At 40.1% G+C, this 27570-nt stretch overlaps 1 protein-coding gene across 2 annotated transcripts in view; it reads left to right on the plus strand.

The window, feature by feature from the left end:
* The window catches only part of sema3h (sema domain, immunoglobulin domain (Ig), short basic domain, secreted, (semaphorin) 3H), a 64923-nt gene that overhangs the window by 9241 nt on the left and 28112 nt on the right, over window positions 1-27570 (plus strand). Inside the window, exons 1-8 of one of the 2 annotated variants that reach the window (XM_061680151.1) lie at window positions 15406-15427; window positions 15630-15651; window positions 21313-21375; window positions 21865-21984; window positions 22971-23064; window positions 23164-23283; window positions 24729-24874; window positions 25588-25702. In XM_061680151.1, coding sequence (XP_061536135.1) covers window positions 21355-21375; window positions 21865-21984; window positions 22971-23064; window positions 23164-23283; window positions 24729-24874; window positions 25588-25702 — 616 coding nt within the window. In that variant the 5' untranslated portion in view covers window positions 15406-15427; window positions 15630-15651; window positions 21313-21354. Of the gene's footprint in view, window positions 1-15272; window positions 15428-15629; window positions 15652-21312; window positions 21376-21864; window positions 21985-22970; window positions 23065-23163; window positions 23284-24728; window positions 24875-25587; window positions 25703-27570 lie in introns of those variants that run through there. The other variant, XM_061680141.1, reaches the window with a different exon arrangement.

A 27570-nucleotide genomic window follows, 5' to 3' on the forward strand; every position in this document is an offset into this window, starting at 1 on the left:
GTCCAGCAGGGGACCTGTGACGGTCTTGAGGTGGTCCAGCACGAGGCGTTCAAAGGACTTCATGATCACAGATGTCAAGGCGACAGGCCTATAGTCATTCAGACCAGAGATTGCAGGTTTCTTGGGGACTGAGATGATGGTGGAGTGTCTGAAACAGGATGGTACTTTACACAGTTCCAGATATCTATTGAAGATCTGTGTGAAGACTGGAGCGAGCTGGTCTGCACAGACTTTGAGGCAGGATGTCGACACAAGGTTTTGGCCTGCCTCTTTGTTAATCTTTTGTTGTTTGAAGATGCGTCTCACATCCTGTTCATGGATGGTCAATGCAGAAGTCAGAGGTGTGATGGTGGTCGGTGGTGCAGCTGGGTGGGTGTGGGGTGTGAAAGTGACCTTTTCAAATCTGCAGTAGACGGTGTTCAAGTCGTCGGCTAGTCTGCTATTGTTCTCAGTTTTGGGGATCGTCGCTTGTAACTGGTTAGCGTTTGTAATGCATGCCAGACTGATTTAGAGTCATTAGCGCTAAACTGTTTTTCTAACTTTACTGCATAGATTCTGTTATTTTCTTTAGTCAGCTGGTTTCTAGTGCGATTATACAGGGCCCTGTCCCCACTTCGATATGCATCCTCTTTAGCCTGACAAAGTTGCTTCATATATATCTATATATATATGTATATACTGTATATATGAAGCAGGGAAACTATGCAAAAATATAACCGGGGGCCAATACTTTTTCACGGCACTGTATGAACAAAGTCATAATAGAGATGTTAAAGTGCCTTGATTTGTAAAACCAACATAGGGAAGAATTCCAAAACAGCTGTTTCCATACATCCATCACCCCCTACAAATTGGCTGTTTGGATTAAGTGGAAGGACATCATGAAGCTCTGTGGTCCCTGAAACTAAAGCTGACAGACATGCAACCCAGCTGCTGTCTACTTTTGGCCATATCACAAAACTTTAAAGCAACTCTAACACATACAGTTGAAATCGGAATTGATTTATTGCTTATATTTGTATTGTGTGGATTTTATTTTTTGCTAACAGCACCTTGAAGCACGACTTGACTGCATCCAGCGGAGGCGCTGTTGATTCAGTCTCAACTAGTTTGTGGACTAAAGAAGAACATGAACTAGAAAAAAGGTGTTTTTAGGTAAACGGTTAGGCAACAGTTTAAAGTAGGTCAACAGTCATTGCAATTACAGCTATGCATTTGACTGAAAAAAAAAAAAAAAAAAATGGAATAATAATTTTTTTTAAGGGATGGGATAATGTCTGAATGTTCTGAACTCCTCTTTTCATTCCAGTGTTCTATGGAGTAGAATAATGCTCTCCTGAGGATTTGTGCCATAGCATACGCCTGTGTGCATGTAGCTCAACTTCAGCAAATAGCTGACATTATGATTTTGGTCTTTATATCACAAGCTAGTTTGAACTGAATCAACAGTACCCTGCTTGTTGCAACTAAGCAATGCACTCCATTTTGCTTCAGTTGCTTCAAGACATGATTAATAAACAATCAATATATTGATCAATTATCACGCCCTTACCTAATAGCAATATTGATGTCCTCCTAATTTTCCAAACTCTTCCCTATGTGTACTATTAAAGCAAACGCTTCAAGAGCGATATTAGGATATTCAGTTAATTATTCATTTATTCTTTCAGATGTGTTTCTATCTAGGCCACTTCTTTGCAGGCTCTCTGCTGCAAATTGCTGCTGCTGAGATGCACTATTCACGTAGATGGTGATGTGGCACCACTACACTCTCTATTATTAATTTTAATGGTTGCGGTCCCCAACGGTCGCACGGCCATTGCTTGTCACTGTTCAAGTGCCTGTTCAAGTTAAACCCAGCTGTTGGTTCATGCAAAACAAAAGTTATTGGGAAGCCAGCCTAATTTTTGCGGATGTCCCATACTGATCTTGCCAGACATGAAGCATAGAAAACTTAAGATTGCTATTCTTTGATAACGTGTACTTGTGGAGCACTTCAGATGCTCACTGAGGGCCAATTTATATCCGACTTTTGATGATTTTCATTATGTTTGATTGAAGTCAGAAGTGTATCACTTGGGCCGGTATTTTTGTCTTGTGGTCAACTAAGTATATGAAAAATACCTTTTTTCATGAACACAACTTTTTCTCTCTTCGACTTTCAGCGAGCAGTCAGCATAACTGCACTCTTGCTTTGGCAACAACAAACAACAATGGCCATGCTGTTAATGTGGACTGGAGAGGTTTCTTGTGTTAATATCAGGGGCTATCTTTAGCCTAAAGCGTACAATTAAGTAAAAATTAACCCTCACATTTCTTCCAATTCCCTTAAGTATCAATTTAGTATAATTTCCCCTCTCCCCCCATTGGTAATCTTGAGTGGGATCTCTTTCCTCATCTGGTTGTTAGACTATTCCTTTCTATCAGTCCAGTTCCACTCCTTTTTTTCAGATACTGTTCACATTTTGTTCACTACCTTGTCAAACCATTGATTCCATAACATCTGACAAAAAAAAAAATCAGCAATCCCTGTTTGTTGGGGTTTGAATTTGGATTGACACATCTTTTGCAACACCTATCTGGAAATGGGGGGTTATTTCAGATTCATTCCAACAAGCATTCCTGTCACACTGGCTGCTTGGGGGAATGTAATCCACAAAGCTCACTTGAGGGGCTGGCCAGGTGAAAGTCACAAATTGACTGAATCACTTGTGGCGAAGAACAATTTCAGGTTTATGTCATTAGATTTCTCTGCAAACTAAAAATTGAACTCCAAACACAAGAAGGTGGAGTGTCTTTTCGTCCCAGCATGTTCAGTCCAAATTTCCAAGGCCTTTCACAACAATAGAAATAAATGGAAAAAGAGCAGAGATATTTGAAGAGCCAAGGTCCCAATATGTGATCTGTTTGTTAGGCAGCCTGATCTTCTCAACAAATGCAAATTAGAGCCGTCTTTTTTCTTTCACTTCTAGGTTGAATCACAGTTTTTTGCCAAGCAACATCAGTTTTCTATTCAGTTTAAACCAGCACAAATATTTGCTAGGATCCAGTCAAGCCTCACAATAACCAGTAAACTCCAATCTGACATTCCTATTGCTGCGTAAACAAGAGACAACCTCAAGAATTCTTAATGACGGGAAGATTTTCCAAGTGACACAAAAGGTTGGAAGTTAAACTTCCCTTTCCTGTTTAAAAAGAGACTTATCAGGAAGTCGTAGTATACAAGCATTTTTCTATGCAAATCTTTTGATCTGGCTTTTTAAAGCAGTGATTCATCATAAACTTGAAACTCAATTCTCTTGAAGTCACAGTAAAAAATGCAGAGTATCCACAAGTTTATTGGAGGGTTGTGCAAAAATGTCCATGTGTGTTTTAACTCTGCTTTGAGGCTGAGCTAAGAAGTAGATTGTTATCACTCTGATTCCTGTGGATTGTCATGTTTTTGCTCTTAATAGCATTTAAGATATATGTAGACACAAGACCCCCTATGCTCCACTAGTAAGGAAAGATCACCTTAAAAGTTGGTGGTAGGGATGATTTTTTTAAATGCATTTTTTGAAACCAAATGATCACCTCCAGACTAAGAAAAAAGTACTATTTAAATTATATATCTCATGTCTGCAGGCTGTCAAGCACATGCCAAAACGATATTTTTGCCAAACAGAACCTAAGGAAAAGGCACAACAATGCCATGATGAGGATGAGCTTTGGTAAATATTCTGAGTGGATTTTTATTGATAAAACACCTTTCAGGCGTGCAAAGGGGAACAGGTAAAGTAAACCAACAACAACAATCACTGTTTTGCCTTCAGGTTTTCCTCTCATGAAAACAATATTGTACATTCAAAATGTGCAAAGTGTCTCCTACTCTTGAATGCGCTTATAGCAGTTAGCCATGGCTTCAATAAGTGGGCAGCTACGACACAAGTTGTTTTAAGAAACAAATACGATTGTGAGGCTATGTGTTCTCCAATAATAACAATAAGTTCGACCTAAAATTAAAGTTTGTTCTGTGCTTCGCTTGAAACCAGACTGAGCAGTCTGAGGATGATGATGATTATGATGATGGTGATGATGAATAATTATGCGGACCGACATCAAAGTTCAAGCTGTGTACATGGGTCTGGTCTGTTGGTGACACAGTCCAGACATAACCTCTGTGGGTTTGGTCTGCATTTTACTTCAGTGTGTGTGCCTGTGTATGAATGTTGCGAGCTCACGTGGGACATGAATAATTTATGAGTTGTAAATACAGTTGTAGTTACTTCAGTCTATCAAATGAGGGAGAAAACATTACAAAATACATACTGTGCAATGTTAAATATGATATTTTTCTTCATTTCTCACTCCTTTTATAAATCTTTATCTTCCAACATTTTGTATTGCGTCCTTATTCCTTGATTTGCACCCTGGAAATGAAAGAGGCCTTTTTTTTTATATTCAGTTAGAGGGTGACACAATACTTCAAATGGCATCATGTCTGCAATTAGGTGGACATTGGAAGCATTGCACGAACAGAGAAACGATCAAGCTTTGTTAATGTTAGTCTTATGTAGGGCAGCAATGACTAAAACTAATTGGACACTTCAAACAGCACTGTGACTTTTACAAAAATGGAACACCGGTTGGGTACCACTTCTCTAGGACCAACAATGCTAATTTGGATGAACAACTCCATATGGTGATTAGGATTCATACATTATTCACTGAGAAATTACATCTTATTGACAGAAAGTGATAAAGAAATACATCTTCCGTTGATCAGAAGTGAAAAGTAACCATTGGAAGCAATGAAGTCATAACTTCTTAATTGCTAGTTTATTTCATGTACTGTACACTGTTTGAAGACACTATTTCAAGCATAGGACAAAGTCCGTAGACTTTGTTCCCAGGCTACATCTGCAAGGCTCCTGTTGTAATTGCGCTAGTAATTGGCAAAGTGATAACCCCATTTCCACAGGAAACATGCCCCGGTTTCCTCACCCCCGGTACCAGTACCCCTCCAGTAGTGGCGCAGCCAACAAATTCCACCCCCTGGGAATGATGCACCAGACACTAGAGTTCCCTCAGGCCCGGTGAATAGACCAGCAGGCGGACGAAGACACACACGGAGACAAAATACACACACATGCTTTTAGTGTAATTTCTCAGATTAGTGTTAAGTGTCTGTGCAAATGTAGAAACACATGAACATCAGTTAAAAAAAAGTGTGTAATGTATTTATCTTTTTATAATATTTTTTTGTTTTACATTTGAAACATGCTTGGATGAGATAAAACGTGATTTCACCCCTGACCTTGAATCCCGTCAAACTGGAACAGAGAGCAGGCTCGCTCTCAGGTCCAACATCCGTAACCTGTGACAAACATTCCCAGGGACACACCCCAACATCTTGTGGAATTTTTACCCATAAGAGAGAAGACGTTAAATGGACAGCACCAACTGTCCAAATACTTGTCCATACAGTGTATTTGTACAAAGACACGTGAAAGGGAAATTATTGGTGAACTTGGTGTTGAAGCTTTAAAGACTGCAGATGTGATTTCATGTCTGTGGATGTAGGATTTTCTTTTCTTTTTTTTAACCACAGAGCGAGGAAAATATATCTTTGAAAAAATAATCATCTACATGTGGACATGGTCTCAGAATGGGGATCCTTAAAAGCTCCTTTAGGTATACTGTTTATCTGACTATATGCTTGCGCATGCTGTAGTATACTGCACGTGTATGTCACTTAAATTTCACAGTGAAACAGCTTTGCACAAAAATCCAAATGTTAAAAGGATTTGCTGTTGAATATCAGTACAATATTGTAGTGAAGACAGGAGACTTTTCCAGTTTTGCCTTAGTAAGTAAAATTTCCAAATTAAAGTACATCATTATCATATGCGTTACATCTTTTTAAATGTATTTTTGAGTTGCTTTCTGAAATCTACCATTTGAGACTAATATGCTACCCAATTGTATTATTAAATGTAAAACCAAAAACCCACTGTACCTCAACTTTGACGAGCAGCGAGTTGATGTTGTGCATGACGATGGTATGACTTCTAAGTTTTTGTGCAACTGTTTAGGAATATTTTTTTTCAGCCATATTGGTTAATTTCTAAATTGTAGGACCTTGTTACCTATCAACAAGAAGTGGCTTTACCATCAGAGTTCTTTCCTTATATTTATCTAAATGAACCCTTGAATTTCAACCATGTCCTCTAGATCTTAAAATGATGATATTTCCTTTTGATTAGCCTGTAATCAATTTGTCTTAGTTATATGTCACGAAAGAAGGTAAACTGAATCTAGAGATGGTACAAACATGGGTCTGAATGATTGTGTATTTGGTAGACAGGTGATTGTGCGACTTTCTGGCCGCGCCTATCACTCAATGCCATGTGTGAGCGGCAGAACCTTGCCAGGTTTATCTGGTGGAGCTTAGTCAAGTGTGCGATCTAGTCACGGACCTCACAGTGTCGAGGTTTAATTGAAACCATTGTGTCATTTTGTAGAATCTTGGAGCGTGACAATGTTTCTTTTTCAGCACAACTGCATGACAAAAAGGCAGATAAACTCAAACCGGGAGTGTCATTTGAGGTTTCAAGTGCAAATGTGTTTGTTCTCGGTCTCAATGGCAGGACTACAATGTGTCATGTGAAAGTACCATATAAATGAAACATTGTGGAGCCTCCGAGACGCCCTGAACACCAAATCATTTTTATAAGGCGTAAGGAAAAACAGAATTTCTTCCCAATAAATATCGATTAGGGATTTAACGTTAATTATAGTTAATCAACTACAGAAAAAAAACAATTTAAGTACTTTTTTACTGTATTTCTGCAATAATGACACTGAACTTTTCTCAGGACCAAAATGCTTGGCATAACGATAATGCTGATTCACAATACATTGAGTGATGTCAGCGCATCAGAACGTTAGACTAATGACATGATGAAAGAAGTGAGACTGCGTTGCTTGGGATGGAAAGTTTACTTTTTTTAAATAAATGTTAGAATTGTGCAAAGAGCATGGTTTTGCACAAATTCTGGAAAAAAACGACTGCTTATCACTGAAGAAAAAAATGTAACCAGCACGAAACCAGAATGAACATTAATGTCTTCTGGTATGAGCAAGGCTGGCATGTCTTTGAAAAGATATAGAATCAATTAATCAAATGTATAGTGAGGCTGTTTATCAAACTTTTATGGCCTTTATTTCTTCCTCAGATACAGTCAAGGAATAGATTCTGCTTGTTTATTATAATATAACAATTTAGAATTTTTACTTTTGGGTAATGATAGTTTAGGGTAATGTGCGTAAAACAGAAACAAAATTAACTATATACAATTATTTATAGTTCTATAGTATTGTATTATATATCGCAAATATGTTTGTGACATTTAAAGTGCTTGAGTCGACAGAGTCCTTTAAAAGCTTAAATATGTGAATTCTTGACCTAGAGCCTTGTCAATATTGTCAACTAAAAAGTAGCTTAAAATCATTATCCTATCTGACTGTACTTTGTACTATAAATGTGATGGCCTGATGGAATATGAACATGTTTTGATTGAATGTTGTTGTTTAAGTTGACACAAATATCTATTTGTTAACCTTTTGAAAACCGTTTCTTATTGTGTCATATATTTTTAGTCAATTAAAATGTTATTGAATACAAAGAAAACATTACCTTAGGAATAAAAAAAGTTTGTGTTGCTGTATGCGCATGTATATGTGTGTGTGTGTGTGCGTGTGAAGGAATGCTCTTAGCTGTATCACACGCCACACATTTGCTCTAATCACGTTGAGGCCCATGAGGCCCATCAGAGTTCCCATGACCAGTAGCCTTTAATCTAATGTTCACCGCGGATAGAAATATTGACCACCTAAAGTGAAATAAACACACACGGACATCAAGTGGACACTCATTGAGGTGCATACTGTATGGACATGGACACTTGAACTAATATAAAGTGGCCATTCATGCATTTCCCACTGTGTATGTCTGCCTTTGTGTTCTTGCATATCCTAATGGGCGATGGCCTTTAGGATTATGTCTCGGTGCGTCTGTTCCTTTATATCCGAGCTTTGATTCAGAGTGACAGGGGTCAGAGGACAATTGGCTTGGATCAGAGGTCATGATCCTCATTGACCCTGCTGTCAATGTGAAGCTGATAAGAATGGCTGCACTCAGTGGGCATATTTGTTTGGAGGTCTGCCACACTGTGATTGCTGAGTTAGTTTGTATGTACTATTATTTAGGAATCTAACAGCTTACTGTCTTCTCACCATGCCTGCATGGGTTTTCTCCCAGTGCTCCAGTTCACCACACAGCCAAAATCATGAAAGGCCAATTTCCAGTCAAAGAAGAATAGAACGACATCAACTATGGGAAGTGGAGCTACATCCACCTAGACCTCATTGATGGAGACATCTCCAGGCAGCATTATTCTACTCAGTACCACAATCCCATTGAAATAGCATCTCAGAACGATCAGAGAGATTCTCATATCCCATTTAAAACATAGCTATTGATGAATTGACCATTCATTTCCCTACATAGTTGATCAATGATAGTTAAATACCCAGCAGTTTACCTTTTAAACCGTAATGTTGATGTTTCGTTAGCACACTCAATTTTCGATACAGTGTTGATGGGCGATGTCGTGGGTCAAATCCTTCAACTCATGCATGGGAGTGTGTGCATTTGGATTTAAGGGTTGGGAAGGTAGCGGTGTGGGGGGGCCTCAAGGCCAAGAGACACCCTTCGACCCAGCACTCACACCCGCTCACAAATTATCCCGGCATAGCTGCTGTTACCACGGCAACTTTCCCGAGAGTAAGGGTGGGGCGGGTGCAGCTGGTGGTTTCACGACTGAGTCAGTAGCGTGTGCGCTCGTGTGTGTGTGTTTGTGTGTGTGCAGGGTGGAGGAAAGAATGTGTTGTTTTTTTCATTCTGAATAAGAGCCATTCATGGTGGTGAGCTCAAGATGGGAGGCATTTGACCAGGCTAAATTGTTGACAAGAATCTGTGTTTGTTTAGGATAAAGAGGGCCAGACGGATTGGAACTAGTCAGACACATTTGGCTTGTTTCAGACACTGAGATCTAAATGTATTCATGAATGGTTAATGACTGTGACACGAATAGCATGTCTGAAATCTGAAGGATTTGTCTAATTTAGATGCATTTGAATTTCTAAATATATACATTTGTATCTCAGTATGTCGATATTAATGTCAATATATAAAAATAACTATGGATTGGTTCATGTCAGAGGAAAGAGCTTAGACACAGACAAAACCAGCCAGTCTACCGAATGTACACACATTTGTATGTTTCAGTATATCATTTGTAAACACATTTATAGGTTTGTATAAATAGTATAGCTTCGCAGTATATCTGTGATCTATAATATTCTGTATTTTTGATTGTCTGAATGCAGTGCAATCTCTAAGTTCAAACATAATTTGTTACCAAACGCTAGTCTAGCTGTTCGGATTTCGAAACAATTTTACACAAGAAATAATGTGTTGTTGGGTCACCATAATGAAACCTTTAACTATAGAGATGTATTGTGTAACAGTTTAAGGTTCTTAACTGTCATTCAAGAGTAAACATAAGATAATCACGCTTAAAAACTTTTTTAGACATTGCACTTAGCACAACGAAAAGCAAAAGCTCCACTACTTACAGTACCACAGTAAAAATGTTAGCGAAAAATAAAATATATCATAGCCATGCTTTACTTGTATCGTGTCCTCCTCATTATACGTAAGCAAAGCCAGGGCTTGCTGCTGTAACAGTGGCAAATACATATTGCAGAACTGCAGCCTTCTTGACATCCAAACCAGCAGGACGTCACCAGGCTACTTCATGTTCGGTCACTTAGCAACCAGCGCCAAATATGGGCAAGTTCGTGCCATGCTACCGCCATCCCTGCGCCATCTTGCACCCTACCCCAAGGTGGGCGCTGGGAAACCAAGTGAAGTGTGTAAGAACCTTTAATAGTAAAACATCAATACAAAAACCCTGTCTTTTATCAAAATAATGACAGCAGACAGTATTACTAAGGTGATTTTACTTACTTACAATCTTCCTTACCTTATGCAAGCCCAACATTGATCTCTCAAGTCAGATTTTAAGTTTTGAGAGCCAGATTTTCCCCCCCAGAAATCTTATTTTTACAATTACAATTACAATTCTTATTTAAATTATCTCAGGGGTATTACATTTAGGGAGTCCACTGTATTTCTATACATTCGTGTATGTTACCAAAGCCATTCTCTGTGATGCATAGCATCACTAGACATTCCATTTTTAGGATTTTGATGGTGTGATCTGCAACTGGCTTTGGGATGCTGTTGATGTTTCCACTGCAGAGGTGGTTTCAGGTTCTATTAAGCTGAGCTTTTATATTGAACGAAGCAAGGTCATGCTGCTCTTGCGGCTTGCACAACTGTAATTCAGATGACTTCCTGGATGCTTGTATATGCAGATCTAGTATGGTTCCCTGGGAGCAGGCTACCTTTCATAAGTGATCTCAAGTGGAAACATGAAGGTGTACTTAGGCTTTTTCTATAGTTAGTATAACCCATGAAAAAAAAATCTAAATTTACAGTCCAACTGACAAACCTTCTGAAAGCACCACCAAACCTTTGCAAAATTGACATTTGATTGCAAAAACATGTTTTTTTGCCACGAAGCAGTCCCTAAATTTTTGGCTTTAGGTGTTGAACATGCTGACTCACTAACTGGACTAAATGTTCCACCTCTGTTTATTTTGTGTCATGACAAAATGTCTCCCATTTAGAAGGCCTGTTTTAGCAGTTATTCATTTTGGGTGAGAATCCAATCCCATTACAAGGTTATGATTTATTACCATTTACAAAGTGGTTATGTTTTCATTACCATTTGTTTGTGGGATTACGAAAATGCTACTGAAATATTTTCTAAGTATGGGTTAGTGGGAATACAGTATTCAAAACACCATATTGGGTGTGGATCATTTGGTTAACATTGCAACAAAGGGCCTTTTTAGACATTTTTTTTTCTTCAGTGGAGAATAATATTTTGTTTTTTTTGCTGAAAAAAATCCTTTTAATTACAGATTCAATAAGATCGACACTGTTCGGGACAAAAATAGACATTTCCATCCATCTTAGTCGAAGTACTTTGTGGGTTGCCTTGCAAACTGAACAGTGTTTTATGTTTGATACAATTCTATGTCCAAAGTGAACAAAACAAGAATCGCAGTCCCATTCTTCATGCTACTGATTCACCCACTGGGTTTAATGAAACAGAAAACAGCATAAAACTGAGCTCAAGCAAAACATCTGCTATCTTGTTTTCTTTATTGCTCCATTTTCACTGTCATCTTTGATTTCATTTTATTTTTTTTTCCGGATTAGTATATCTCGCCACTTCCGTCACAACTCATTTTTCATCAGCATCATTCTCAGGCTGGGACAACACAATAACGGTTTAAAAATAGAATAAAAATAATCCCTGCCCATATTTATTTATTTATTTGTATTTTTACCTCCACCAACCAACGGTGATAGATGCTGTTTTTGGTTGTTTGTTTTTTAGTATGCTTTCATACCTGTACTTCAACTTCCCTGTCAGCTTCATGCTCTTGTCTTTTATTGGTTGGAAAAATGTAAACAGGAGACTGACAGCCGAATAGAACCAGAGTTAATTTGGAACCGTACTCTTTTGAGGTGGCTTCAGACCATTTAAGTTCACATCTGACCAAATGCAACACATCAATGGAGGAAATGGTACTTGAGTTTAATTAAAGGGTTCTTGCGGCACGATGGATGACTAGTTAGAGCATCTGCCTCACAGTTCTGAGGACCGGGGTTCAATCCCCGGCCCCGCCTGTGTGGAGTTTGCATGTTCTCCCCATGCCTGCGTGGGTATTCTCAGGGCACTCCGGTTTCCTCCCACATCCTAAAAACATGCATGGTAGGTTCATTGACAACTCTAAATTGCCCGTAGGTGTGAATGTGAGTGCGAATGGTTGTTTGTTTGTATGTGTCCTGCGATTGGCTGGCGACCAGTTCAGGGTGTACTGCCCGATGGTAGCTGGGATAGGCTCCAGCACGCCCGTGACCCTAGTGAGGAGAACCGGCTCAGAAAATGGATGGATGGATGGATAAAGGGTGCTTGTATGAAAGTATATGGCATACGGGCAGACGACAACACAAATACAGCACTCCACGAATGTTTATTTATTTATTTTGTAACTTTTGTTAACCGTTCAACTTCAGTGGATCTATTCTGAGAACGCTTCTACTTCATTTTAAAAAAACATTTCACTTCTTTTCTTATTAATTTTTCATAGTTACTTCCCGTTTATAATTTTTCTCTTTCTTTCTTTCTTTCTCTCAATTTGGTGTTGTCTGTTCTCGCATTGTCACCCCAAAATTCCTTGTCCTCCCCCACCTGTCATTCATCCAGTCATGCTTTATCATCCAATCATCCTCCCTCACTTTTGTTATTTCTTTATCAGCCTTTATCATCATCTACTCCTATCCTATTCAATCCACCTCTCTATGCATCACTTTGTCCTCTGTTATTAGTTTCGTCCATGCACATGCTGTATTACACATTATCCTAACACATTTGCTCTTTGGCTGTATCTACGTGGTCCCACTTCCTCCTCAATCCCGCTCTATGCCCATCATGCCCATCGCTGCTATCTCCTCCACAATCACCTCCTGTCGTCTCCCATTCCTATCCACCCAGATCATCGGCATCCATCACTTTTTCATCATTTCTTCCATCAAGATTGCTTTCTCTCCATTGTTCCTCTCCCCTTCACCCGCCCATTTCACTCATTCTCATATCGTAACGGCCTCACAACTATCTGACCGTTTTCATCTCGCTGTCGCTTTTCTCTGTGTCAGCCCATCCATTTTTTTCTTCTTCCCTTCTCGCTTTGCGTCTTCCTCCTCCGTCTGCTCCTCTTGACCTATGTGGCACTGCATTTCACTCACGTTTATGAGTACAATGACAAAAAAGGGTTTACACTTTTTTTTAACATTATAATTTAATCATTAAAGACAATGACCATTTCCCAAGCTTGGTTCAAACACACAAGGTCCGAAAGAAAATGGCTGACCCCCGCAATTTCTGATTATTGCTTCTGTGAGTGACAAAATTACATCGCAGCGAGGAAGAGTAAACAAATCCACATGGGCTCGCAGCTTGTAGCTGCTTAATTGGACTGCATTGTGGAAGTCTGTCATTCCGCCATATTAGACACTGTGATTGATTTGGCAAGGAACCAGACAAAAACAACAATTCAAGACTCAGTGAGGTTCATGTTTTTGTTTTGATAACAGTAACAGTTGTGAAAAGAAATAGTTTGGACAGTGCAGAAAATATGTGGACATAAAACCTGCAAATGATAACTAAATGTATTTTCTTTCTTTCTTTGCTGTAAACTACAGCAATTTCCTTCCTACATTGCAAACGCGATCTGTTATGGGATGCTGGTTGTTTTCCAATTTGGTTCAGATTTGAGAAAAAAAAAACTTTCCCATCATACAAACATTTGAAGCACAATAGCACAATCAATTTAAGGGTCACACTTTCGCCATGATACAAACATTAAGTGCCCTATGGATGTCCATCTCCAAACAAGCCCAGGTTGTCTGTGAGGGGGACATTGGACATTGGAGTTGTCTTTTCAAATGCGATTGAGAAAAACAAAGGTGTACCCAATGATTTTATGGCAACACTGCTTCTGACATTATCCATCCATCCATCCATTTTCTGAGCCGCTTCTCCTCACTAGGGTCGCGGGGGTGCTGGAGCCTATCCCAGCTGTCATCGGGCAGGAGGCGGGGTACACCCTGAACTGGTTGCCAGCCAATCACAGGGCACATAGGAACAAACAACCATTCGCACTCACAGTCATGCCTACGGGCAATTTAGAGTCTCCAATTAATGCATGTTTTTGGGATGTGGGAGGAAACCGGAGAGCCCGGAGAAAACCCACACAGGCACGGGGAGAACATGCAAACTCCACACAGGCGGGGCCAGGGATTGAACCCGGGTCCTCAGAACTGTGAGGCTGACGCTCTAACCAGTCGGCCACCGTGCCGCCGCTTCTGACATTATGGAATGGAAAATTATTTCATTAAGGGAACTTTTCTTTTGTACAAATTGCATCCCTCAAAATTATATTGTGCTTCTCTAGGAATCCACTGTAATAGCTTCATTTCACCGCCAACATTATATGATGTCCCCGCAGAAGTTCCTTGAGGAAATAGATAGTGAAAAATAATAATTAAAACTACCTGTCACTACATGCCTAAAATCCATTCCTGCATTTCATTTCTAATGTGTAATTGTTTTTCTTTCTTTCTGAGCTCTCACCTAATTTCCTTTTCCACCATCTCTGATACGTCCGACTGATCAATCTCTGTCAATCTCTCCACTTTTCCTGGCTCATTCCTTTCCACATGCCTTCTATCTGCTCTGAGGCACAAACTTGCATTCCGTACATAGAATTGTAGTTGACAAAATGTTTCCACCAAGTAGGGCAGTTTAGTTCAGCTTGCCATTATACTGTACAGTTTGGATCTATAAACCCTCATCTGATCGGGACGGGTAGACAGCCGCTGTATCAACTATCTAAATAATGTGGAATCCTTGCGGTATGACAGTGTATGTTGCCATTTCATCAAAGAGGAGGAACGTATCAATTTTCTAATCAATGGACTGCAGTGTGTCTAGCTCCTGCACAGATGTTTGAAGTACTGTACCACTGTGATCAGCAAGAGATATTTCAGTACCCCTCACAACCTTTAACAAAGAAAATGCAAAAAAATTGCATACATGCTGAACTTAGCTGAATTTTACTGCTTGGTGCAAATTGAGAAGGGCCCCCACTTGACTGAACTTGTTGATGAGACAGTACCTTATTTATTTACTACGGTAATTAGACATATCCCATTGCATCTTTGGGTCTTGCCGATGAGCTTTTGATAAAACATTTTCCTTACCTGAATAGGATAATTGGTGTCGGGAATGGATGGATGGAAAATTGGTTCATAATTTAACGTAAACCATATTTCCTGAAATAATTTACTAAACTGCAGAGAGTACCGGGTACCTAGTTCAGGTTCACCGAGATTTATTACTTAATTCGTGTTCTACTGAGAACGTGTGAATGCCTTTGACTGACTGACTCAACAATGGTAACGAGCAAAACCTCTTCAGTCATCTGCGTCATGACCCTTGATGTCCAAGTGGTCCTTTCCTCAACAGAACTGATCCAGAATGGACGGCTGCTAACGCTGCCCCTGGAGGCGGGAGACCTGTACTCCCTGCTGCCTGATGACGATATGATGCATCTATATGTGGCCATGAAAGATAACCTGCTGTCAACCAGCATGGATGACATTACACAGAACCCCCGCAAGGTAGGTGTTAGCAATGCTAAGTATGATGATGCATTCACTAACATGCATACTGACCACAGATTTAAACATTCTTATGAGTCAGGGTTTGGAAGGAGTGGTGATATGTAAAACACACCGCTTTGGCTAATACTTTTTTTCCCTCAGTTTTCATTGTCCTCTGCTTGCATCTTCATAAATTCTTGTTTCCTCATTCCACATACAGGCACTCGTAAAAAATATATCGGGTGAGGAATTCTTGTATTTTCCACATCTCTGTCCCTCTAGCTTGGCTCTTATACATGTTTGATTGCAGTAATGTTAATGTTTGATAAAACATTATCCTTTGCCAACAGTAGTAATTGGTGTCAAGGAAGTACAGTGGGTACGGAAAGTATTCAGACCCCCTTAAATTTGTCACTCTGTTATATTGCAGCCATTTGCTAAAGTAACTTTTCATTTTTTCCTCATTAATGTACACACAGCACCGCATAATGACAGAAACAAACTGAATTGTTGAAAGTTTTGCAGATTTATTAAAAAATTAAAACTGAAATATCACACAGCCATAAGTATTCCGACCCTTTGCTCAGTAGTAGTAGTTTAGTAGAAGCACCCTTTTGAGCTAATACAGCCATGAGTCTTTTTGAGAATGATGCAACAAGTTTTGCACACCTGGATTTGGGGATCCTCTGCCATTCCTCCTTGCAGACCCTCTCCAGTTCTGTCAGGTTAGATGGTGAACATTGGTGGACAGCCATTTTCAGGTCTCTCCAGATATGCTCAATTGGGTTTAAGTCAGGGCTCTGGCTTGGCCATTCAGGAACAGTCACGGAGTTGTTCTGAAGCCACTCCTTCGTTGTTTTAGCTGTGTACTTAGGGTCATTGTCTTGTTGGAAGGTGAACCGTCGGCCCAGTCTGAGGTCCTGAGCACTCTGGAGAAATTTCCCGTCCAGGATATCCCCGTACTTGGCCGCATTCATCTTTCCTTCAATTGCAACCAGTCGTCCTGTCCCTGTAACTGAAAAACACCCCCAGAGCATGATGCTGCCACCATCATGCTTCACTGTTGGGACTGTATTGAACAGGTGATGAGCAGTGTCGGATTTTCTCCACACATACCGCTTAGAATTAAGGCCAAAACATTGTATATTGGTCTCATTAGACCAGATAATCTTATTTCTCACCATCTCGGAGTTCTTCAGGTGTTTTTTAGCAAACTCCATGCCGGCTTTCAAGTGTCTTGCACTGAGGAGAGGCTGTATCATTCAGCGGCGCACTGGTCGCCAGCGGCTGCTGCTTTTGCATTAGCTTGGGACAGTCATGGATAGTTTCACCAAAATTCTTCGCCTACAACACCAAAAGTAGTCAGTATCATCAGTAAATTAACATACGGTCGCCAGCACTTGGTTAAATTATGAGCATCCTGCAGAGGTGGGACCAAGTCATTGCTTTGGAAGTCACGAGTCTGAAGTCTTTGCCCTCAATTCCTGAGTCAAGTCTCAAATCGAGACATGCAAGTCCTACACTTTGAGTTTTGAGAAATATCAAGTCTTTTTAACAACAAAGCCATACTATATTTGAATTTATACATTTATATGTCTAATTAATATATTATATATGTATACATTTGATATATAATATTTATATATTTAATATATTTTTAAATCCATACACATTCATCTTAAAAAAATGTATAAAACAAGTGCATTAAACCTTAATAAGAAAAAAAGGGTTGATAAAAAATGTTGCACCTTCAAAGCGAGTCGTCAAGGGGTGGCTTTAGTTTTTGGATCTTCTAAACTGATCGAAAGTACGTTTTCAGTTATTCTACGAAAATGCTATGCTACAATTTACTTTTTCTCACTTTATTTCTGAAGTTACATTAAACAGACCTGTTACAAATGACAATTGGCATCTGGTTGTGCTGCAATCAATAATTAAGTATCCTTCTGATAATTCTATTGAATAAGTAATTGGATAAAATATATTTTTGTTTGGTTAAAGAGCAATTATGAATACACAAAAGAAGATGAGAAGTTTCCCCTAATAATGAATGACCATTTGGTTTCCTCTTTTAGGTAATCAACAGTGTATTTCTTAAATTGACATTGTGCATATAGCAAATTCCTACACTACATGGACAAAGATATTGGGACACCTGGTCTTAACAAACGCAGGGAGTGCAAATTCAAAGAAATACAATTTTCCCTTTGCAGCTGTCACTGCTTTCACTCATTCTGAAATATTTTCTACAAGGTTGTGTGGCATGTGTCTGTGTTTGGAATTTTTGTGTGGTCAGAGGTGACTGGTGTTGGACCCGAGAGTATCACAATCTCTTTTTTTAGTTCACTCCAAATGTGTTTGATGAGGTCCAGTAAAGTTCTTCCACTGCAAAGCCACTGGAATTCTTTATGGATCTTGTTTTGCACAAGCAAACAACAGCCTTCCCAAAAGTGTTCCCACATAAAACAATGTCAGACATGTTTTGGAATGTGAATAATTTAGTGGCTAACTGGGATTTAAATACCAACCTTTGATTTATTCACAAATTAATTGGTTAGAAAGTGTCACAAGATGTTTTTCTCAATAATCCCTTTACTAGCAGCGTTATAAACTCGAGAATAATTACAGAGAAACAGCTGTCCTTATGTGTAGATGTTGTTTGGCATGTAGAATGAAATGAATCTGGTAACACCAACATTTTGAAAGTCAGTGAATCCTCTTTCCTTTTTATAGCAAAGTACCTCTCTCTGTCTCTCTCTCTCTCTCTCTCTCTCTCTCTCTCTCTCTCTCTCTCTCTCTCTCTCTCCCCCTCTCTCTTTCTTGCTCGCTGCACTAATATCCATGCCACCAAATGTTTGTAATGGAATGAATTGATCAGAGATTTACAGCCAGACTGAGTGAACATGAACTTTGGCCTAAAATGAAAAAATCAGTTTCAGACCACTTGACAGTTGTATGTATGTCAATATTTAGTTTTATGCTTGAGCTTTAACATGCAGACAGACGTGATGATGGCTCTGTCAGCCCGTCAGGATGTGTTCAGGGTCACAGCAAGGACAGAGACAGCCGTGCACTGTCACCTAAAATCAATACTTAGATCAGTGAGACGTGCATGCGGGCAGAGGGCCAAACCAGAAAGCAAGCAGGTAGGCAGACTAACAGGCAGGAGTTAGCTGACCAGCCACCCACTCTGCCAGGCAGGCAGCCAACCCCAGGATAGATAGTCACATTCGAGACATAACTCAGCTCTGTGCTGGCTAGAAAGTCATGTGCCATATTTATAGTCTGTTTATAAGATGTTCCAACCTGTCTGCAGTATTTTTTTTTCTCTCTCCCATGTGGCATTGAAACCCCCCTGTGGTGCTACATTCTCATCATTACCGTTTATTTTCTTTGCTGACATACACACCCTTTTAATGTTTTTAGGACTCCGTGAAATAATTGCTGCTTCTTTTCACAAGATGTGAAATTAATCACATATTTTGGCACATTTGAGCATTTATGTGCAGCATTTTATTTACAGTTTTAGACTTATGACGTGTATTCTTCCAAAGATATTTCCAATAAGTATTTGATGAAAATCTGCACATTAATCATATCATAGAACAATATCAATCCATATATGAACAGATTAAGAAAAATTAACACTAAATCCTTTATCTCTAATAATTGGTGACATATCAGTATGAATGTTATATGATGTCTAATTATTCTTCCATTAAATGGAAAAAAGAGGATATTCCATTAAGCTTTGACAAGAAACTGCACAGAAAAATATACAAAATAAATGCCTAAATTCCGGCACGGTGGACGACTGGTTAGAGCGTCAGCCTCACAGTTCTGAGGACCGGGGTTCAATCCCCGGCCCCGCCTGTGTGGAGTTTGCATGTTCTACCCGTGCCTGCGTGAGTTTTCTCCGGGGATTCCGGTTTCCTCCCACATCCCAAAAACATGCATGAATTGGAGACTCTAAATTGCCCGTGAGTGGAATGGTTGTTTGTTTGTATGTGCCCTGCGATTGGCTGGCAACCAGTTCAGGGTGTACCCCGCCTCCTGCCCGATGATAGCTGGGATAGGCTCCAGCACGCCCGCGAACCCAGTGAGGAGAAGCGGCTCAGAAAATGGATGGATGGATGGATGCCTAAATTCCTTTATATTATATATATATATAATATATTGCATCCATAATGATTATTTGAAGTGCAGTGTGATGCTCATGCTGTGCAAAATACTGTCAAAAATAATGTGCAGTAATCTGGTTATGTTGATAATCATTTTATATACCTGATGACAATGCTATTGATAGCATATGAGAACTTCTGAGATCATTTGGCTGCTATGTAAATGTCACATGGAAATGATCATTTCTATGTTCAAATCTTTATACTGTATCTTCATTAGACCTCGTCGGATCAGGTTTTTTTTTTGTGTGTGTAATTATTTCAGATAATAATTAAAGATTTGGTGCCTTGAGATGTGTACTTAGCTGGTGACAAATGTTGAAGCCTTCTGAGTGCTCTTGTTTAACTCTGCTGTCTGCTGGCACACACTCCCAGTGTCCATTGACAGTCACTCCCTCACAAAGAGGTCCATTTCCATTAAATGACAGTTTGGCAGGGTGAGAATCCTTTGGCGGTGGTCCATGCTGGTTCCTGCCAGTGTGTGGTATGTGGAGATAAGGCTGACTGTGGTTTCTAATCTAATCGGCTACGAATCTGGCAGTGCTGCAATGACTACATCAGGGAGCCATTGCTTGACATCCAAGAATGTTTCCTGAACGCACCCTCACTTGTCATGACATCACTTTTGTAGAATTCTTATGACATTTTCAGTTACAATGATTCCATTTCAGGTTTTAAAAGTAGAATGCAAAACTAAAATGTTTTTTTGGGAGTACAAAAACAATTAGGCACTATTTTGCCACTAAGGCCAAAATGCTTATGCTATACTTTTTTTTTTTTTTTTTCCGAAAAGCAGATGAAATGTAATTCCCCTCTTTTCTCTGCTGTGTCCAAGAAAACAATTACATCCATGAGTTAACCTTTCACACACTGTCTCATGCAAATGAGCCACTGCTTACCCTGCTCCGTCTACTGCTCGGCCAATGATGACTACAGCTTTCATTATGATGCGGAGCTAGTGGGTGCCTACATGTTGAGTCCTGAGTCTAAAAAAGAGATTGCGAACTGCGAAGTGGATGTTAGCACCCACAAGGACTGCATTTGTATTTTCTCCTGTGGTGTCAGCGCTTCATCACCAAGTCACCAAATTACATGTGTCACTTTATGTGTGTGTGTGTATGTGTGCATGCAGCAAAAGACTAATGCAAACACCGATAGCCTCAGCCGCCACATTGACAACTTCATGGAGCAATCAAAGATGTCCCGCTCATCAGAAACGAATGCAGCTAACTAACGCTCATGAGGGGTTCCAACAAAACATAATGCAGCTCTGCTTACGTTTTGGCTTGGTCATAGTGTTTCAGACAGTGGCAAGTCCTGAAACTTGATGTGCGGGTGGCATTATGTAAATTAGCCCCACTGTTAGATCACAGTAACACATGCATGGTAATTAAAGCCTTGATCGAGGTAATGCATGCTTACAATGAAGTGTTGATTCATGTGTGATACTTGAGGTAAGTAATTGTAAGTTGTGTGTGATTGCAATGACCGAATTAGTCAGCGCAGCCAGTCAATCAGTAGATTAATTAGTAGTCAGCCTGGTTTCTGCTGGAGGAGCCCTCCCTCTTCTCATCCTGACCTCTTTCTTCTAGATTAGTGTTCCACTTATGCTGACTCTCCTCCTTACAATGCACCTGCCACTGCCAGAGCCCCGTCATGTGAAATGTAAAGTGAGCAGTGAAAGTGGTCGTTAAATCTCACATTCTCTCTCGCCCTCTCCAGTTGCATTGGCCTGCCAGTCCGGAACGGGTCCAAGAATGTCTAATGGCCGGAAAGGATCCAGAGGTGAATCAGCACACCCAAAACACTAACACATAAGTTCAGCGTAGCAGTCTGTATTTGTGTTTGTTGCACACACATCAATGCAGATATGGATATGTGGCAGGAGTCACTTGAGATATTTTTCATCTTCTCCCCGCTGTCGGGTACTCCTTTTTTCACTGAACCGTAATTCAAACTGACAAAAATTTCAAATTTATTCAGGAAAGAAAACAGCTCTTGTACTGCTCACTCACTATGGGGAATTAAAAACAGGTGATGCTCCTCCCCGCTTGAAATCCACTGTTCATGTGAATTGACACTTGATCTTTCATTTTTATCTAACAGAGAAACACATGCTCTTTGATGATAATAGATTATTTCAATAACAATTGCTCAAACCGATTTCAACTTGGCTATTATTTTTTATTCCAGACTCCCAGATCCCCAACCCTTAATTTTATTTAGAAAATATCTACAAACGTTTGTACCTCATGTGACTCTTTCTGTGTCCAGACGGAGTGTGCTAACTTCCTACGGGTCCTGCAGCCTTTCAACAAGACTCACCTGTACGTGTGTGGCACAGGGGCCTTCAACCCCAGGTGTGCTTTCATAACTACCAGCGTCTTCCAACAGGTATGACTGAAAATACGTACACAGTTGTAGTATTATTATGGCTTGGCCAAGCTTAGTAACTTGAGCTCCCATCCATTCATCTTTCCTTACAGGAAATTTCTTTATAAGTACTCAAATGTTGGTTTTGCTTGGTTCTTAATAATGTTTGCATAATTGCTGTGACTGCTTACTCAGCAAGCGGATGTCAATGATGATTTTGGGCAACAAGCTGTATGTAAACAAATGGAAGGTTTTTATTTTGTGTGTCTAAAACAATGTTGCTGTGAGCCCGCCCATCAGTGGGTGTGTGCTTGTTTGTGTTTGCACGTGTGTGTTCTGACTCCCAGCCATGGCCCTTATGCACAGGCCTATCAGGAGCGTGAGTGTGGTGTCTGCCCCTATGGCCACGCATGGACCACAGCTCGACTCTCGACTTTCTGTAAAATAAAAAATGTACGCGCCATTTTTATTTGACACGTGCAATATAAATCTCATCCCATAATCCACAAGTATTTATTATTTAAGTCTACCTATACTGTTTGGTTCAAAGAAATATATTTTCTAAATAGTTTGAATCTCATTATGAATAACTGTGAGGTTTTGTTCCTTTCCAGTTGTGTGACTGTGTGGTCAAGGAAGCTGTGCGTGTGCGTGTGTGCGCGTGTGCATGTCAGGGACAAACTAATCCCATAAAAGGCAATACAAGATCAGAGCAGGTGTTCAGATGTGGTGCTTAGTGGAACTGGTGGCGCTGACGGGTTTTGACTGGACTTAACACATTTTGAAATCCCTTCACTTAGCACACTATCTCCCAATTTGCCATTTACTAGCATGTGGAAAAGTGGAAAAGTTGTGTGTCTGTATGTGTGTGTGTGTGCGTGTGTGTGTGTGTGTGTGTGTTATATGAATAAGGGGGTAAAAACTGATCAGCCAGTTCCAGAAAACACCTCTCATTCGGGGAGCTGATTTTTATATGAATGTGACCTATGACTCTGTTTGTGTCTTAGTCAGGACACCAGACACTCTCCTACAGCCAGACTGAATGCGGGAAGGGCAAATGTCCATACGACCCCTTTCAGAAAACAGCATCAGCAGTTGTAGGTAAGTTAGCTCCCCAAAGCACAATTTAGGTGAGGTTTGGAATTGAGATTGAGCGACTTGGTGGATGTATGCTTAAGTGTTTCTCTTACGTTGTATTAGATGGAGAACTGTATGCTGGCATTACTTCAGACTTTATGAGCAGAGACTCTGCCTTCTTCCGTAGTCTTGGCAACCGCCACGTCATCCGCACCGAGCAGTACGACTCCACCTGGCTGCAGGGTAAGGGCGAAAACATACTTGATGTGGCTATGTTTCTTATGTATCTTGCCTTTTGTCCAAACCCAAATACATTTTTCTTGATGAAGTTAGGAAATATTTATCTTCATAGATTCAGTGTCATTCAAACAATCGTTAACAGTTTTCCTTGAATCGACCTAATGAGATGATCCTGATTGTTTTATTGAACTTTATGATCCATTTACCTTATATCACAAACAATTGGAGGATTTTTGGTGGGATACTTGTGGTCATCTACAGCAATGTGTAGCTAGTTTCATTTTCCTGTTTTTTTGTTCAATTTGGTGCTTATGGTTTTGTCTTCATATCAATATTTTATTCAGTTGTGATATTCAGAAGTTATTCTGCTTCATTTCAGTTCATATACAGGAATGAATCACTTTCTCCTTGATTAGTCTTTGTTTTTGCTTTTTTCTCCCAAGGAAATTTCTTTCTTTGGGCTTCTGATTGGTTAAAAGAGCTTCACAGTAATGCCTTACCACCTGTCTAGACTTGCACTATGTGTAAAGTGCCCCGAGACAACTTCTGTTGTAATTTGGTGCTATGTAAATAAAAGTAAAGTGAATTAACCAGCTGAATCTGAAAAACGACAAACCAAAAGGGAGCGTAAATAATGGACTCTGGAACAAATGAAAAATCTCAGGGAAGCAATGGAAGAGTCCAGTATCCAATGATGGATACATCAGGGTAAGAATAGAACTCATGCAGCCATCATATCTAGTGCAGACCATACAGGCCTGTCGGAACAATGTTTTCATACAAGCTTGGTCAAGTAAAAGATAATTCCAAGGCATGGCAAATAAGGATCAAAGTATCCATCCATCCATTTTCTGAGCCGCTTATCCTCACAAGGGTCGCGGGAGTGCTGGAGCCTATCCCAGCTATCATCTGGCAACCCTGAACTGGTGGCCAATCAATCGCAGGGCGATTTATGAAATTATATATATAACATATTGTATCATACTGTAATATTATCTATATTTATCTATCTATTTATATATATATATATATATATATATATATACAACTCTCAAAGTTAATTGGCGTTGTGACATTGCACAAACTTATCCCAACAATTACATAGGAACGCTTAAGATCCAGTCAGGCCATTATATTTTTTTATCCAGCCAATGTAGAGTAAACAGTGATGAAAACAGCAAGCATTCTTCACAGTTGCAGATTAGTGAAGTTCTACGAGATTGAATATCTATAAACCATCTCCTGAACGCTGTTTAGTGTTCTGCGTTCTTCTGCTGCTGATAACAGATACAGTACATGCTGACTCTCTGCTGTGTATAAGCTAAACTTCTACCGTCCCTTCTAACACTCTCTCTATTGCATCTGCACTCTTACATGTACTGTATATGTGCAATCAGCAGCACGTTGCGCAACAGATTCAAGTTTTTTTTTTTTTTTTCGCTCACCAGATGCCCATTTTGTGCGGGTCGCGCCGCTGTCTGAAACAGATAATCCAGAAGACGATAAAGTCTACGTGTTCTTCACCGAGCGCGCTCAGGAGGCCGAGGGGGCCGCTGGAAAGGTGCTCTACTCCAGAGTGGCCCGGGTGTGCAAGGTAGGGTGATGAGATGTTTGTGCCCAAAAAGATAGATGGCAGCTGTGTTTGTTTACACGGCACATAGAAACAACCATTCACACTCATATTCACACCTACTGGCAATTTAGAGTCTTCAATTAACCTACCATGCATGTTTTTGGGATGTGGGAGGAAACCAGAGTACCCGGAGAAAACCCACGCAGGCACGAGGAGTACATGCAAACTCGACACAGGCCAGATTTGAACCTGGGTCCTCAGAACTTTGAGGCAGATGTGCTAACCAATTGTCCACTGTGCTGCCCTAAAATGAAATATATAATTAATAAATCGTTTGCCCAAAATTAAATTTGCGTGATGGACACAAACATAGACAAGGGAGAATTACTTCATGTGCAGTTCTTCTTCTTGCATTATTGATGTTGACTTGGCCATTCTTAGTAAACTTTTTAGATGCTCACTGAGCTAAAGTCACAGGAAATAAGCTGCAGTCTCTTCAAAGGAAGTTTTTTTTTTTTTTCTATCTAAAGATGTTTCCAGAAATGATGGTAAATTCCAAATATTATTACTCCAGTATGACATTGAATTTGATCAGTGCCACTGTATTTCTACTTGCCTGTCTATGAATCAAGGCTGTTGGAAATCTTGTGGACGTGACATAGCCTGTTTGAATAGCTTTGACCTTTAATACTTTTTCTTTCAATGTTATTTTGTGTCTGTGTTTGTGTGTGCAGAATGACATCGGGGGCCAGAGGAGTTTGGTCAACAAGTGGAGCACCTTCCAGAAGGCTCGTTTGGTGTGCTCAGTCCCGGGACCAGATGGCCTGCAGACACACTTTGACCAATTGCGTAAGTACAAAGAGTAATAAAACCTCACATGTGCAGCAAAACTAAAATACGTCAGACTTTGACTGTTAGTCGCATTAACAACCTTGTCGCCCTCACTGAACGCTTCATAATTTTTTTGGGGTTGTGCGTGTGTTTGTATATGAGTGTGAGGAATGACGAGCAGCAAGTTTTTGCTTGAAAAAAATGAGTGCACAAGCACAGCCTCGGTGCATCTGAATAGCTCTGCTGTTACCACGGTGATCAACAGCCGTGTCGGTCACCTTGGGTCCGTCAACGTGCCTCAGCCTTGGTAACCATGGCAACTGGGCTCAACAGTTAGTTGCTGTGGTTATGTTCATTATCAGAGGTGTCCACTGGAGTTTGTGTGTGTGATTTGGAGCGTCTTTATGTTGGTATGTCTTCACGCTGTCTAGTTCACGTTATATTCAGTATGGTTTCCTCAGTCTGTGATATAAGCAAAATAGCAATGTTTTGCAACTTATGGAATGTTAAAAAACAAATGTGGCAATCGTCATACATCGCTCGTTTAATAGGGCATTGCCAAAAACTAAAATATCTCGGTGGCTATTCCTTTTAGTATCAAAAAAGTAAAACAAAATTAAGAGTTCAACATACAGTATACTGCAATGAATTTCATAAGAAAAGTTAAGAGGTCATTCAGTACTGTAATATATGTGAAATGTGTTGTCAAAGAACATTGACAAACTGCCTAGAAAGTTCTTGCATCATTAAAAAGCATATACGAGGTGGGCCAAAAGTACACTTTTTAAACAGAATATTTTTTTTACAGATACAATGAATAATGGGGAGACGGTGGGCGACTGGTTAGCACAGCTGCCTTGCAGTTCTGAGGACCGGGGTTCAAATCCGGCCTTGTCCGTGTGGAGTTTGCATGTTCTCCCCGTGCCTGCATGGGTTTTCTCCGGGTGCTCCAGTTTCCTCCCACATTCCAAAAACATGCATGATAACTTCATTGAAAACTCTTATTGGGTGTAGGTGTGAATGTGAGTGCGAATGGTTGTTTGTTTATATGTGCACTGCGATTGGCTGGCGACCAGTTCAGGGTATACCCCACCTCTCGCCAGAAGATAGTTGGGATAGGCTCCAGCACACCCGCGACCCTAGTGAGGATAAGCGGTCCGGAAAATGGATGGATGGATGAATAATGGGAAAGAATTTGAGTCAAGAACAAAGAAAGTGAATACTAAAGCAGTATTGGACCAGTACTGAAGGAAGCAAGGCGGAAAAGTAGTTTTAGGCAAAGGGAGAAAAGATGCAAAATAAAAAGCGGGTCTGAGTGAAGGATGGAAGGGGGAAGGAAGGAAGGTGCTCTGGAAACAAAGAAAAAAAAAGCAGGTCTGAGGTGGAAGGAAGAAAATACGAAAAGAAGGCAGAAAAGCTGGTTTAAGTGGAGGAAGGATGTACATATGTGTGAATAAAAACAGAACAGAAAGGAAGGAAGGAGAGAATGAAGGCATAAAAGTCGGTTCCAGCAATGTAGGGATGCATGAATAAAAAGCATGTCTGAGGGAAGGAGGTAAAGAAGGAAAATATTTTAATTGTCACAATGGCTATCTGAGCTTGCATTTTCCTAGATTTGTTTTCCTCCAGCTCACTGTTCAGTGTGCTTGGGAGGTTGAAGTCCATCTCAGAATTTGCGTAGTATCCGAGCCGTAACAAAGGCGGAACCCCGCTAGCTGTGACCGGAGTGTGAAGTGTAAGCTTCACTTATTAACCACATGTTAACCATTGTGTTGAAAGCAATTGTTGCTTTCCCAGACACTGGTGCTGACCACAGATCTACTTATTTTAATGTGCAAAGCAGCAACATCTATGTGATTGCGCATTTTCGGCCATGGCAATGTCCT

This window comes from Phycodurus eques, chromosome 1 (assembly GCF_024500275.1).
Source record: "Phycodurus eques isolate BA_2022a chromosome 1, UOR_Pequ_1.1, whole genome shotgun sequence".
In the NCBI taxonomy this organism is placed as follows: Eukaryota; Metazoa; Chordata; class Actinopteri; order Syngnathiformes; family Syngnathidae; genus Phycodurus; species Phycodurus eques.